Source organism: Suricata suricatta, chromosome 2 (assembly GCF_006229205.1).
Source record: "Suricata suricatta isolate VVHF042 chromosome 2, meerkat_22Aug2017_6uvM2_HiC, whole genome shotgun sequence".
In the NCBI taxonomy this organism is placed as follows: domain Eukaryota; kingdom Metazoa; phylum Chordata; class Mammalia; order Carnivora; family Herpestidae; genus Suricata; species Suricata suricatta.
Genome location: NC_043701.1, coordinates 99243515 through 99258216, shown reverse-complemented (window position 1 = coordinate 99258216; position 14702 = coordinate 99243515). Strand labels below are relative to the sequence as shown.

The following is a 14702-nucleotide window of genomic DNA, read 5'->3' as shown; positions in this document are numbered from 1 at the left end:
GCCCTGGGCAGAATGCAGGAGGGGCATGCATGGCGTCCCCCACTGGCCAATGGCTAACCCATGGAGGGGGGTGAGGGTCCCGGTTTTTGGCTGCTGGTGCACAGCCCAGGCTTTCCCAAAGCCTCCAGTGCCCTGGGCAGAAAGACAGAACGTGGCACAGCTGAGCAGCCAACTTGAGGTACATGGGGCGCACCTGCTCAAGGCAGGTGAAAGGTGGCCGACAGGCTGCAGACAGGGCGGCGGGGCTTGTATGGTGCCCAGGGGAGGCCTTTGCTACCATGTACCACTTTTTGGGTAGGAAATAAAAAAGAAAGAAGATCAAGGGACAGAGATGAGAAACCAAGTTCCCAAAACCGAAGGGGGAAAAAGAAGTGGGACACACAGGCGGGTAGCTCCCCATGCCAGCTAGCATGGCGGATATCAAGGATCTCACTCGGCAGCAGTCAGTGCCCATGGCTGCAGGCCCTTGGCCACGGGGCAGACGTCACATCCTCTGTGTCATGAGCGACAGCGTCACAGGTGCTCAGTAAGACTCAGGTTTACCTGCCTGGTTTTACGTGGCACACCTGGGTGTCCGCCGCAGGGTCACGTTGGGGTAGAAACCACATGCGAGGCATAGAGTGTCATCCAGGACATGCACCAGGAAGCCTGGAGAGTGGGTCAGAGGGGCGCAGAGGAGGTCAGGCCCCCACCCCAGCCAGCCCCCGAAGTCCACTCTGTCAGTGGAAACTTGACCAACCTCCCACCGCTCAGGGAAAGGGCTGAGCCCTGTGCTCTCCCTCCCTTCAGACAGAAGCTCTCTTCTAGGAGGAGAGGTGGAAGCATCTAGAAGGTCCAAGCCGTCAGTGGGCGGCAGCAAAGTGTTCAAGAACATAAGGAGCAGCCGGGGCCCTGGGAGGCCAGACAGCAGGATGGGAGGGTAGGCGCACAGCCGGTCCTGAGCTGCCTGCGTGTCCGCGCTCTGCCTACAGGCTGAAAGTGGACGCAATGTCTACTCACAGCAACAGTAATGTGCTCGCTCACAAAGTATGAATGGAAACAAACAATCCTGGGAAGGTTGTATTCACGTGCAGCTTCAAGAGATAACCAGTGGTTTTTCTCCAAGAACAATAATTCCTGCAGGTAACCGCTGTTTCTCTTGGAAAACAGGGAGGAGGGGAAGGGGGGCATTTGTTTTAAACCCGTGCCTGGAGGGACCTTCCCATGTGAATCCAGAGGCCTCGGAGGTGAGGCCCCCTCGGCTGGGCCCCCGCCCTGCCGCACATGCCTGTGAACACGGTAGATAAGGATTTTTCTCCGCAACCCCCTCGCCCCTCCAGTGGGAATGCCTCTGACCCAGAGCCCTGCTGGTTATCTCCAGAGGCAGAAATTACCACAAACGGGTTAATTCACAACTTCTTTCTCCTTTTTCCCTAAGTTTCAGGCTTTTTCCTCTCTGCCTGTTCCTGTTTCTTGAAAGGGTATTTTTAGTCCCAAAGGGGATCTGCCTGAATGCCCTTACGCTTTCTGTTGGTTATTCTGTCCTTTTGGTCTCAGCTCCAAAATTATATATTTTTTTACGATACAAGGAAATTTTGCCTTGTTTTACTGCAACTTTTTAAACAGACGAGGGAAATAACAGAATGGCCCTAGCAGTATCAGGGAATTCTTGGATCGAGTACTATTTAGGGCAGACGGTCAGGGGAAGTGTGGATGGGACCTCCTCACACAGCCGGGCTGCAGCCCGGACTGGCGCCTCCCCTCTGGGGCCCAGAATGAGGGCAGCTTTGTCCTTTAGAAGTCTGCCTTAGATGCAGGAAAGGCTCGCAAGCGTGAGCATGTGTGAGTGTGCATGTGAGCGTGTGACTGTGTGTATACATGAGACAGTATGTGTGTGTGCATGTGTGTGTGAGCGTGTGACCATATGTATGTATGAGACAGTAGTGCATGTGACTGTGTGTATGTGAGAATACATGCATCTGTGTGAACATGTGTGTATATGTGTGTATGTATGTGTCTCTGTGTGAGAAGTGTGTATCTGTATGCATGTGTATCTGAGTGAAGGTGTATATGTGTGTATATGCATGCATGAGCGTGTGTGTATATGTGTATGTATGTGTGTGTGAGAGAATTGTGTATGTGCGCATGTCCATGTGACAGCATTATCTGTACATGTGTGTGTGTGTGAAAGTGTGTGTGTGGAATGTATATATGGATGTGTGTATGTGTGTGAGAATGTGTGTGTCTATGTGTGAAAGTCTGTGTGTGGGGGTGGCCATGTATAAGTATGTGTGAGCCTGTGTCTGTGAGTGTGTATATGTGTGTGTAAGTGTCTTTGAGAGTCTTTATAAGTGTGTGTGTATATGTGTGAGAGCATGTATCTGTATTGGAGTGTATCTGTGTGTGAGTGTTAGTATGTGTGTCTATGAGTGTGCATATCTGTGTTTACATGTGTGCATGTGTCTGTGTGTGTATAAGTATGTGTGCTTGTGTGAACATGGGTGTGTGAGTCTGTGTGTTCGTGTACAACTATGTGTGTGTGGATGTGTCTGCAAGTGTGTCTGTGTATGTGTGTGTAAGTATGTGTGTTTGTATATACATGTGTGTGAGTGTGTGTATAAGTATGTGTGTCTGTGTGTATATGGGTGAATGTGCATGTCTGTGTGTATAAGTATGTGTGTATATGAGTGTGTGAATGTGCATGTCTGTGTATGTATAAGTATGTCTGTAAACACCTGTATGCATATCTGTGTATGTGTGTCTATGTATACATATGTGTGTATAAGTATTGTGTGTCTGTATACATATGTGTGTATGTGTGTATACATGTATGTGATTGTGTATAAGTGTGTGTATAAGTATGTGTGTCTGTATATGGGTGAATGTTCATGTCTCTGTGTGTATACGTATGTCTGTGTGTATACAGGTGTGTGAGTGTGCATGTCTGTGTGTGTATAAGTGTGTGTGTCTGTATACACGTGTGTGTGCATGTTTGTGTGTGTATGTATACATGCATGTGAGTGTTGTGTATATGTTTTATGTGTCTGTGTACACATATGTGTGTAAGAGTGTGTGTATACATGTATGAGAGTGTGTATAAGTGTGTGTATATGTATGTGTGTCTGTGTGTATATGGGTGTGTGAGTGTGCATGTCTGTGTGTGTATAAGTGTGTGTGTATACACATGTGTGTGCATGTCTGTGTATGTGTGTGTAAGTATGTGTGTCTGTGTGTACATGGGTGTGAGTCTATGTGTCCGTGTACAAGTGTGTGTGTCTATGTGAGGGTCTGTGTGCTTCTGGGCATGTGAGTGTGAGTCTGTGTCTGTGAGTGTGCATCTGAGAGTCTGTGTGCGTGTGTGCCTGGCCTGGCCGCCAAGTGCGATTCCTGACTCTTGCTTCCCTTTCTGTCACTTCTCCATAGTGCCTGAATTTCGGTTGGCCTGGTGTCTGGCAGCGGCTTCCTCTTTCCCTGCATCCCTGTATTTCATTATTCGCCCTTGTTCCTCTTCTGGGCGCTTACAATCCACCCAGGAGGATGTGGAAACCCAGTTACAATATGACACATGCCACCGTGTCACAATCGCGCTCTCGGGCCCCGCCTCCTGGAGGCATCTGGAAGAGGCAGCGTGGGGGAGGAGAGTAGCTGGTGTGGACAGGGGGCCCGGCAGAATGCGGAACTTGGGGCTTCCGGAAACCCGAGGGCCGGCGATCGCTGGGACGGTTTTCCTCGGAAGCCTGGAGTTTTCCATTCGCGGCCTGATTCCAACTGGGGCCTGAGGCCGCAGGGACCACAGGCAGACGTATGTTTCTGCTTCGTGGGGGGTGGGGGGGACTTCTAAGTCCAAGGCCCAGGAGCCTCCTTTCTTTCAGGCCATGCCGCTGGCCCCCTGCGGCCCTCTGTCTGTCAGGTGTGGGGACAGTGTCCTCTGCCCAGCGTCCCCTTGCCCCCGGCCACCTCCCTCCTGACCCTGACCCCATTCCCCCCAGGGGACCCCTGATCTCATCTTGGCTGCATTATCCCCCTCTGCCGTCCCACTGGGCAGCGGGGAGGACCACCCATCACACACAGGCCACCACCCCTGCATTCCTGCCCTCCCTGGAAACCAGACCTGTGTCCCCTGCTCCACCATGCTGTCCCCATGGAGGGTGCAACCATCTCCCTGAGAAAGAGGACTTCCTCTCACACCGTGCTCTGCTCCCCAAGGGGGCCGGTGAGGGCTTGGGTTTCTCGTGGGCCTTTCTCTGCTAACTCTCATGTTCCTGCAGCCAGAGACCATGTCTTCCCCCCAGAGGGCTCTGGTGACTCGCTCGGGGCTTTGTGCCCACACGCGTGTGGTGCCTGGAACAGACACCAGTCCCCTGAGGCCACGCAGCAGCCTCACGTCATGAGCTCATGACCTGCTAGCCGGGAGGGCTCGTCCCACCCAGGCGTTCTGATCTCCGTCGCCGTGTTGCCTTCGACTCTCCACGCAGATGGGCAGACAGGACAGCCTCGGAGGGACAAAGATGCGCTCTGGGGGGAGGCGCGTGGGTTCCAGTCCCCACTCTGCCCCGTCCCAGCAGGCGGCCTCGGGAGTCTGACTTCCCTACTTTGTAAACTGAGGTGGCAGTTGCCCCCCGGGGCCGCTTCAAGATCGGAAGCACTGGTCGTAGGGAGAGCTGTCACGTGGCCGCGGGCACCTGGTAACCACGCACGGAGGGTGTGGGGTCAGCCATGCGGGGCCGAGCAGCCTTGACCTGGACCTTGCTTGTTCAGCCACTTGGATTTTATGTGGGAGACGGCATGGCCTGCCCTGGTCCTTTCCACGTGTTTCCCAGTAAACAGCATTGAATCATAAAAGGACAGACAGAGGGGAAGGGAAGGGAAGGGAGGATCCCTTCTCAGTTCAAAGAAACTGGCTTAAGTGAAGGACAGGACTTTCTGAGACACTCGAATCCTAAGAAGCAGCTGACATCTACCAGGAAGGCAGTGTGATCTTTGAAGGTTCTTCCCAAGACACGTGCAGTTTTGACCAAGGTGCCAGGAGGCAGGAGGCTGCTGAGTAGTGAGCGAATTCGAGGGACATTGTGGGGCCACCAGCATCCCTGCTCCGTGGCTGCCCTGTCCTTCCCCCACCCCCACTCCGTGTGGGGACAGGACGGGGCATTTGATTCCCCAGCCCCAGGGAGGGGACTGAGACATGGTGAGGCTGTCATGGTCTCTCAAGCCCCGGAGCTTCTGGGGACAGTAGTGGGGGAAGGAGGGTGCAGGCAGGTCCTTCCCAAACCCACCCCTGCCTCCCCTTCTGGTGGTTGGAGCCCGAGTCCTGGACCCAGGACTGATCCTAATATCCCAGAGCTTCCTTATGAGCATCGATAAAACACCATATGCTTCATGGTTACTAAGCCTGGTGCTAAAAATTCCCAAATATTGAAAGAGAGAGATCAAGAAGGGGACAGGGAGGAGGGGGTTTTAAAGAATCCCTTAGGAGCGGCGCCTAGGGGGCTTAGTCCGTTACGTGTCTGACTTCAACTCAGGCTGTGATCTTGCATTTTGTGAGCTCAAGCCCCTGGTCGGGCTCTGTGCTGACGGCTCAGAGCCTGGATCCTGCCCTGGATTCTGTGTCTCCCTCTCTCTCTTTCTCTGCCCCTCCCCTGCCCTCACTCTGTCTCTCTGTCTCTCTGTCTCTCTGTCTCTCTCTCTCTCTCTCTCAAAAATAAACATTAAAAATTGTTTTTAAATAATAATAATAATAATAAAAGAATCCCTTCGGAGAGGAACAATAGCCTGCAAAGGATCTCGACATTGGCAGTAAATTAACTGAAGAGCTTAAAGTGGCCACACCGCTTGCCTTGTGCTTTTCCACCGCCTCTGCGTGAGTTTACCTTTGAGATGAGGAGTCAGCCACACCCCCCACATCCACAGGAGAGCTTTGCTTGCTGGTCAGGATAGGGAAGGAGCAGGAGCTGCGGGACCCCCAAAGGCAGTGGAGGCTTGGGTCTGACTCCCGGGCATCCGTCTGCAGCCTGCTCCCTGGGCCAGCACGCCAGATGTACCCCCCAAGTAACCAGGGGCTCAGCTGGTGTTTGGGCCATGGGGACCACTGTGTCCCCATCCTGCATTGCTGTCTTTGACTGTAAAAGTCACCGTGGGTGACAGGCGCTCTAGCTTCGAGTCTCCGAGCTATCTTGGTAAACGTATGTACACAAAGAGCGACCCTTATGCCATTTACCTGTGCCCACATGTGCCCACACACACGTGCACCCCAGCACACAGGCCAGATGCAGTCACCCCACCTGCATGCCTCAGCCCCGGCAACCCTCTGCCCTGTCTTCCTCTGCAGACAGCAAAGGTGTCTCACGCTTCCTGCTCTTTCCTGCCCACACCCTCCAACCCTAGTGTTTTTGAGGCAAAAAACAGGAAGAAAGGGGAAAGACAGAAATGAGATTCTTTATGACCCCTGTAAATGCTGGCCTGGGGGGCACCCCTGGGATCAGCACCCATCCGAAGACAGACAGCTTGTTCCCGCACCTGGGGGCTCAGCAACACGGTGGCCAGTGGCCCGGCCCTTCTTCCCGACCCTCCTCTGCCCTTGCTGAGTCACCTGTTGCTTGGAATTCTGGCAGGGACCCGTGAGAGCTTCTGGAAGGGAGGGCCAGCGGGGGATCCACCCTCTGGCTGTCCTGGGGAAGATTACTTTATCTGTGGCCTCCCTGAAGCAGAGCCGGGCTCCTGGAATCTTCGGGGCTTGACCCGGTGCCAGGCTCGAGGAAGGGAGGGAATGGCCGAGAGTGACTGCGGAGCCTGGCGGGGGTGCAGGGGGATGGGAGGATTGTGTGCACCAGGAGAGAGGCCACATTGCTGGTTCTGTCGTCCTCACCTTTCCCCCTTTTGTGACCCGGAACAGTGCCCCCTGCAGCCTCCCTGATGTGTTCAAGGCCCACGCAGTGACCACACTTGAGAACAGGTGACAGCGATGTTTCCTTCACTCTCCAATGCCTCATTTCAGTGCCATGCTCTCCCCCCATCCCCCCTGCAGCAGCGAGGGTTCAGTAAGACCGTGTCAGTGGGAAAACCACGAGTGAAACACGTGTGTGGCTAGGTCAGCTAAAGCACATGCCCAGATGGCTGATGGGCAGCCACCACTGCCCATTGGCACGGCTGCTTTATAGAATTTCCCTCTCTGGGAGACTCAGGATGGGGAGTGACATTCGCGCTGTCACTTCTGTCCGGGACCCCACACTCGTTCATCCTCCCTCCGGCTGGTGGTCAGACCCCCCATCTGGTCAGTATTGCTGCAGTGCCTCTATTTTCCTTCAGCCCTTATTCTGGTCCCCAAAGTGTCCCTTTCTTTTTCTCTTTTTAAGTCTGGATTACACTGTCTTTCTGTGTTCTTATTATTACTCCCCATTTTCTCCTCTTCATGATTTCTCTAGATTTATTATAGGGCTTGGAGGTGAATTTCAGAAAATTTCACCTTGACACTTGTGTATACCTGCTACTTTAGGACAGGCAAATCTTGGGGCACCTGGGGGGCTCAGATGGTTGAGTGTCTAACTCTCGATTTTGGCTCAGGTCATGATCTCAGGGTTGTGGGATTGAGCCCCGCATCAGGCTCTGTGCTGACAGCATGGAGCCTGTTTGGGATTCTCTCTCTCTCCCTCTCCCTTTCCCTCCATCTCTCTTTCTCTCTCAAATAAACAAACTTTTTTTTAAAAGAATAAGCAAATCTTATTTTTGCCAGTAAGGTTACTTTTTCATTAAAGAAAAAGAAAAGGCAAGGAAGACATAACATTCAGAAACTATCTCTCCACCTGTCCTTTAAGCTGGTGGGTGTTTCATCCCCTGGCTGTGATGAACTGTGTCCGAGAGGGTAGGTGACAGGAGGCTACAGGTGTCACCAAAGCGGCGACTCTGACGAACAACTGTAGTGTCTGAACGTGCCATGTTCTCCCTTTGGTAGGAAAGCCTTTGCTCGCTGTGTCCCCCTTCCTAAATGACAGGTCTGGGAATCCTCTCCTCTTCTCTCCTACTTAGCTCAATGTGGGGCATTACAAGTATCTTCAGAAAACATCAACCAAAATAGGAGCAGTCCCCGGCTGCGCTGCGTCCTGGGAGAGAAGCCCGGAAGCTGGTTTTTCCTCCGGTGGATCGCTCTGTGCGCTGTCTGCTCTGGAAGGCGGCTCTGGCAGCCGTCATTGGAAGTGAAGCAAAGTTGACTTTAGCCCATCTTAGGTCCCAGTGGAAGCAACCAGAATTGTCCCACGACATGGCAGTTCTCCCGAAACATGGTCAGGGTACTTCCCAAACGGACGGGGCACTCACGAGGCATATCTGGGATGGAAGCCTGCGTAGACTCAACATTCCAAGTGCCATTTCCCTGAGGACATTTGTCTTGGTTGCAGCCCTTCCCACGAGGCATCCTCCCTGTTGTTTCTTTCCCCGTTTGAAAAACTTGGTTCATGTCAGTTCATGTTGACAAGATAGGTGTTTATCTTTATCTGCCAGTGTCTTTCCACTAAGAAAAGAAAAAGCTATGGTGCACCGAGTGCCTGAATCGTCACATAAACCTGAGAGAATAGATATATGATTATTCTTGGTGTGTGGGGAAACTGAGGCTCAGACTTTGTGGTGCTTGAGCTCTCAGTCCACACAGCTGATGGGAGGCAGAGCTGCATGGCAAACACGCCACTCTCCAGAAGCTGCCCCTCCCTCCCTGTGAGCAGGTGTGACACAGCACACAGGCGACCCATTCAGAGTGAAAGCCAGTCCGCACGTGCCCAGTTACATGAACTGCAGGAGTGTCCAGACTTGAACGAACAGCGGCAGAGCGGTCTCCCCTATACACCATGTATCCTGGGAGCCCTACTCATAACCGACGTAGGAAGTAAAGTGCTTTCTGCCACATACTTGGCGACTTCTCACAGGATGTGCACGAACTTCCGAAAATGTTTGGACCATAGGATAGTTGTCTTCGGGAGGTAGCAGTAAAGTCTGTTGCCTCAGCAATCCTGTAATGAGTACCTTGAATACTGCAGGTTATGTACGGGAGGCAGGGGAGCGGGGAGAAGGGAAACAAATACTTGTAGCCTCTTAATCTGAGCACAGAAATGGGGCTCAGGGGGCACCTGGGTGGCTCAGTTGGTTAAGCGTTCGACTTCAAGTCAGGTCGTGATCTCACAGTTCATGGGTTCGAGCCCCACGTCGCACTCTGTGCTGCCAGCTTAGAGCCTGGAGCCTGCTTCCAATTCTGTGTCTTCTCTCACTGGCCCACTCCTGCTCACACACACTCTCTCAAAATAAATAAACATTAAAAAAAGAAAGAAAGAAAGATGTCACATTCTTTAAAAAAAGAAAAGAAAGTGGGCTCAGGACCACTTCGAGCCCAGAAGTGGGCATGAACCCCTAAGGATTCTGGAGGAATGGAGACAGATTCTCCTGGAAGCGGGTGTATTCTTATTCTGGAGGGTTAATAACCTGAGAGAGGGCTGGGTGGGGCCCAGAAGGATAGAACGGTCGTGCCAAGCCGGGGGGGCTGTGCAGTGCCACAGGTGGTGGGCAGGCATCACCAGCTGAGCGGGAGCAGGAATGGGGCTCCGGAGGGGGCCACGTACATTCCGAGGCGGAATTACATGCACAGCTGAAAGAAGGTGTCTGCCGATGAGGCGGGTTTGGTTTTTCTTGCGTTTTCCCATCAGGTTCATGCACTGGGTTATCTGCTGGGAGAGTGGCCGTCACTTCTGACCACTCCTGGAGGGACTGGACCCAGGACTTGGGATTTGGGCCTCACAGTTGCAGCGCAGATCAGTGGAAGTTTAGGGAGCAGACGTGAGCGGAGAAAGGCAGCACTTAGCAGGCCATCTCAAAGCAGAGGGCAAGATCCACTGGAAGGGGGCCCCGAAAGCAAGGACTGCAGGACGCACACCCACCACCGTGCCAGGCGGTGGCAGGAATTGCTGGCAGGATGTGGCAAGGCCTGAGGCAACCTTGGCTGGGTGGCGGTGCTGGGAAGGGACGTGACTGGAAAGCAGGAAGAGACAAGCCTGCAGAAGCTCAGGAGACGTGGGCTTGAAGATCGGGGTGTAGGTGAGACCCCCACGTGCATCAGAACTTGCGGAATCCAGATCCAAGCACCGTGGGCACAGGCCGGGTGGAGGGCGGCGAGCTGGCTCTGGAGAAAGACTTTAGGTTTGGATTTGGGTAGCTGGGTGGCGATGGAGCCCAGGTGAGTTCCCACAGCCGGGAGGGCCTGGCGCATGTCTGCTGCCTTCGTTTACAAACATGTTGTAATTGGGGCCGGGCAGGGGACAGGGCTGAGAGACACCATCACCCGAGTGAGGCCCAGAGCCCTGGAAGGCTGGAAAGAAGGTGGCTTGACCTCACACCAGCGCCCCCTGGCTCTCCGTCTGTGGGTCAGACTTTCCATAGGGCTGGAGCAGTCAGGACACATCAGCTCTCTCTCTCTCCCCTGGTGGGACCTGGAGGATTAGGAACAAATGTGTAGATATGGAAGAATTCCAAGAGAACGCGGATTTGGTACCTATTCAGGTTAACTAGTTCTCTACTGGGAGCACGGCCACGGTGTCTCACCCCGGTGAGGGTCACCTGGTCCTGCCCCGTGCCACTCTTTACCAACCCGATCAGCGACCCTCTGGCTGGTGCGGGGACAGGAAATGCTAGATGTGTAAGCCTTGCAAAGGTCACTGCAAACCACACTTACACAAGTTAATAGGACACTAATGATCTGGCCGTGCCCAACAAGCTAATATGATTTGAAGAAACATAATCAAAGTCAGACTCTGGCATATTTCTAAATTCTCCTAAATACAAAAGAAACATGTTTGCTCTCCCCAGAAAACAGTCAATGTCCTTTGACTTAAAAGTGGAACAGACTTCCTCCTCTTGTTTTGAAGATCTCAGGTCTGTTTTAATGTCTCCCTGAGGTGACATCATTGTGAGAAGCTTACATGCACGACCCAACACAAACCGTAAAGTGTGGTTTGTGGGCATTCAATCTGTTTTTCCAGAACGTTCGTCAATTTGGCAATCTGAACAAAATTCAGAATCTGAGGCACCCACAGCGTTTTCTTTGAAGATGTTGGTGGCAATTTGGTGAATTACAAATTCCTAACCAAATGAATTATACATTGGTTCTTGATAACAAACATGAATTTTGTGATTCAGAAAACTTAAGATACATTGAATCTTTTTTTAAAATCTGTACCCTTTTGTAAAACAAAGGCCTAAAGTTTGGGGTGGAATTTACTAAAGAACTGAAGACAGGCCCGAAAGCCCATGGGGAATAATCACTTCCCTGGTCCCATTGGGATGGCTTCTAGCACCAGTGGGAGGGTCCGCTCTGTCACAAGTGGTAGGCTTACGAGCAGGACTGAGGTAAGGGACAGGATGGGTCTGCACTCCTGTAAGACATCTGCCCACATGAGTAAGAAGGGTCTTGCAGCCCATCTGAGCACCCATCAGAAACATGAGCCCCGTCAGATTTCGTGACCCCTGGACCAGCCTGCTCAGGGAGGGAGGGGGACTCACGTGACCCTGATGGGGCCCCCGGATGAGCTGGGGTGGAGACAGCCACACAGACGGCAGGGCTGAGGGGCACCACACTTTCCAAATCTCTGGTCGTTAAATCATTTCATCTTGTGTGCGGGACTATTGGTAAATGCGCTGTGACTCCCATGGGCGGATGAGTGTGTGCATGCACACCTAAGTGTGTACGTGCACGTGCAGCTGCAGTAACAACCTTCCTGATGCCTCTCAAGCACTGTGGAAGAGAAAACACAGCTTCTCAAAGGCCCTTCCTGCACAAGGAGAATGTGTTTGGAATACTGACTGCAATGCATTAATTAGATACAGTCTCAGATTTGCACATTTACATGCTAACCCCCAGGAAGACAGACTCCAGAACTTCCTTAGAGCCCCAATCTCCTCTCTGGTAAACTGGTAGTTAGTTCCTGCCTTGTAGGACCATGGGGAAGATTAAAGGCAGTTTACAGAAAGTTCTTTGCAAGTGCCTGGCATTTACAAAACCCCCCAGTGAATGCCTTTCCAGGAGAATAGACTGAAATAGAATAGAGTAGGACCAGACAGGACAGAGATAGGATGGAACCGGATGGGACAAGACAGGACCAGGCAGAACCAGTCAGGACAGGACCAGATAGGCCAGGACCGGGCTGGACAGGACACGGTACGGTGAGTGTGACAATCTCCTGTTGTGCATACTTAGCATCCGCACGAATGCCACATTCTTCTGAACTGAGAAGTCGGTTGTGCAGGAACGTGTGTGGTGTGTGAGAGAGAGCAAACTCCTGTCAGCTCCGTTTTCTAGGGGGACGTAGGATACCTCTCTAGCTGCAGCCCTGTTTTGGTTTTTAAACTTCGTGTCCATTTTAGGGAATCAGATATGAAGGACAAACAGTAAAAAGCTCATCTGAATTGTGGTCGGCAAGGAACGGACTCTCTTGAAAATGACTCCCCATTAACATCTGGTGTGTGTAGTAAATGGACACAAGTGCGATGCAAAGCATTCCCAAACAGACCTCTGTATTTCAGGGCTCACACCTGGATTTCCAAGCTCTGTGCGTCTCCCTCCATGCTCTGCGCCCACGTATTTGTAGAGAAATCGTGTTCCACTCAGATCCCTTCCCTCCTTTCCTTCTCAGTCACCAGTGACCATGAACGCCTCCGCCGCCGTGTCCGTCACAATGCGCACAAGCCATGTCCTGAGAGGACGCCCAGGGGAACTGACCTCCCGGTGACATCAGTCTTTAAATACCCATCATCTGAGGTGGTTGCCCCCGGTACACTGAGAGCTGGAGGTTGGGAGAGGTGACCAGAGAGTTGAGGCTTAGTGCAAAGCCCACTGAAAATCGGCCTCATTTGCCGGCTTGCTGTGGACACCCAGCACACGTGCACCCAGACAAGCCACCGCCGACTGCCCTTTCCGTGGGTCGCGTGACAGTGACTGTCTCTCTTAGATGCGGACTGTCAAGGGACAGTGTGAATAAGACTGAGGGTCTGTTAGGAAATGATTAAGGAGCACCTTTGAGAGTCTCTCCCAAACTATGTTTGCTCATTTTCCCAATATTTAAATAAATGTTTCAGGGGAAAAGCAGGGAGGGTCTGTAGTCAGATGCGTTGGGAAGCTTAAACTGGTCCCAGCAAGGCTCAGTAGGTCTGTTTGCTGCGGGACACCATCGTCTTGCCTCTGCTCATTCAGCGGCTGGTCCCGCAAGTTTAATTTAGCAGCTAGGCTGTGCTCACACCCTGATAGACATTGAGATGCGCCCCTTGGAGAGAAGACTCCATGTGTGTGCATGTGCACACATACGTGTCCCCATGCGTGCCCCCTGCGTGTGACGGGGTGATACCTACTAAGACTTCAGACAAGGGCACATGGCGGGACACTCTGACCTATAAAAACAGAACAAGAACTTGAAGATTTGAGGTGCTGATAACATTTATGAGAGCAGCTGATAAGGAATACCCACAGAAATTGATAGCTCATTTTGAGGTAGGGGAAAACACTAGCTTTTCCCCGCTCGCTGTGTGGTGTGAATGTTTCTAATTCTCTATGAACACTTTCTAAGAAAATGTTGAAAACTGAACAAGGAACATTTGTCACGTATTCAGTCGGTTAAGAAACACACTGCTCTTGTTAGGACCCCTGAGACGGTGAGCACAGCAGAGAAGGTGTGCTAACGTGCCCTGCACGGGGTCCTGTTTCTCAACTTCACTATGTTACCATTCAGTGGCTAAGCTAACTATTGCTTTTGAGCAAGAATACTTTCTTTAAAAAAAAAAACTTTTATTTTAAATGCTTGCTAATATCTTGTGAACACTCTCAAAAGCCAGCTTTCTTTTCTCCTTCTTTGTTGCAGTTACATATGGGGCCGATGGCTTTAGGGATTTTCATGCACTAATTCCCAAATCTTTCTCTCGTAAGTATATGCTTCGCTTCTAGAAAGCAAACACATATTCATTTCATACTCCGTTCCCATGGCATGGCTATTGTGAATGAATGTTTCTCCATCACCTTCCTTCACACCTGAACAAATGAGCTAGATATTGACCATCTTGTTCGCATCTACCCCCTGGGGCATCACTGATACAATGAAGTGTATGTGTAACATTTAGACCATTGGAAGATACACTATGCGACTTCCTTTTGTTGTGACGGTGGAGTAATAGTAAGGGTAGAAGTAACCATAGTAATGATTGAGTTGTTACTCTAGCAATGCTCATAAACAGTCTTGCCATCCATGTATCTCCTTTCTATTGAGTGTGATCGTAAAATGGCCAGACTTCCTGTCATCATTCAACAGCCCCGACCAAGAACTTGTACACATTTGTAGGACGGGAGACAGATGCCTGCTCTCCTTCTGTGGCTCTGAAGTATTCATTTCAGAACCGAGAAGGGAACACGGGCAGAGCCTCAAGGCCGTTAGTCTGCGGTGCCTCGCTGCCTGAGCAGACAGGTAGGAGGAGTCTGCTGCAGGACCTTCCCCATCTGAGCTGCTAAACCAGAAGCAGATGTTAATTTCATTTTTAGCTACTGGGAGTCGGTAAACGACAGATGAGGGCAGCATCCCCAAAGGAGTATTTTAAGGAATGGAGTGTGCTTTTTAAAAAGGCACAGGTAGACGAATATTGAAAGTCACACAGACGGGTTGGCCCCCCATGGGACTGAAGCCTTGAGATCTGTGTTAGTAAATTCTCTCCTGTTT

General features: G+C 51.7%; 1 protein-coding gene across 18 annotated transcripts in view; it reads left to right on the top strand.

Annotated features, from left to right (window-relative positions):
- IKZF1 (IKAROS family zinc finger 1) overlaps nucleotides 1-14702 on the top strand; it is a 97143-nt gene that overhangs the window by 49669 nt on the left and 32772 nt on the right. For 11 of the 18 annotated variants that reach the window (XM_029930436.1, XM_029930442.1, XM_029930472.1 and 8 more), the window contains one exon: nucleotides 13857-13916. The exons of the other annotated variants lie outside the window; for them this stretch is intronic. In XM_029930436.1, the coding sequence (XP_029786296.1) occupies nucleotides 13857-13916 (60 nt within the window). The remainder of the gene's footprint in view (nucleotides 1-13856; nucleotides 13917-14702) is intronic. 18 annotated transcript variants of the gene reach the window in all.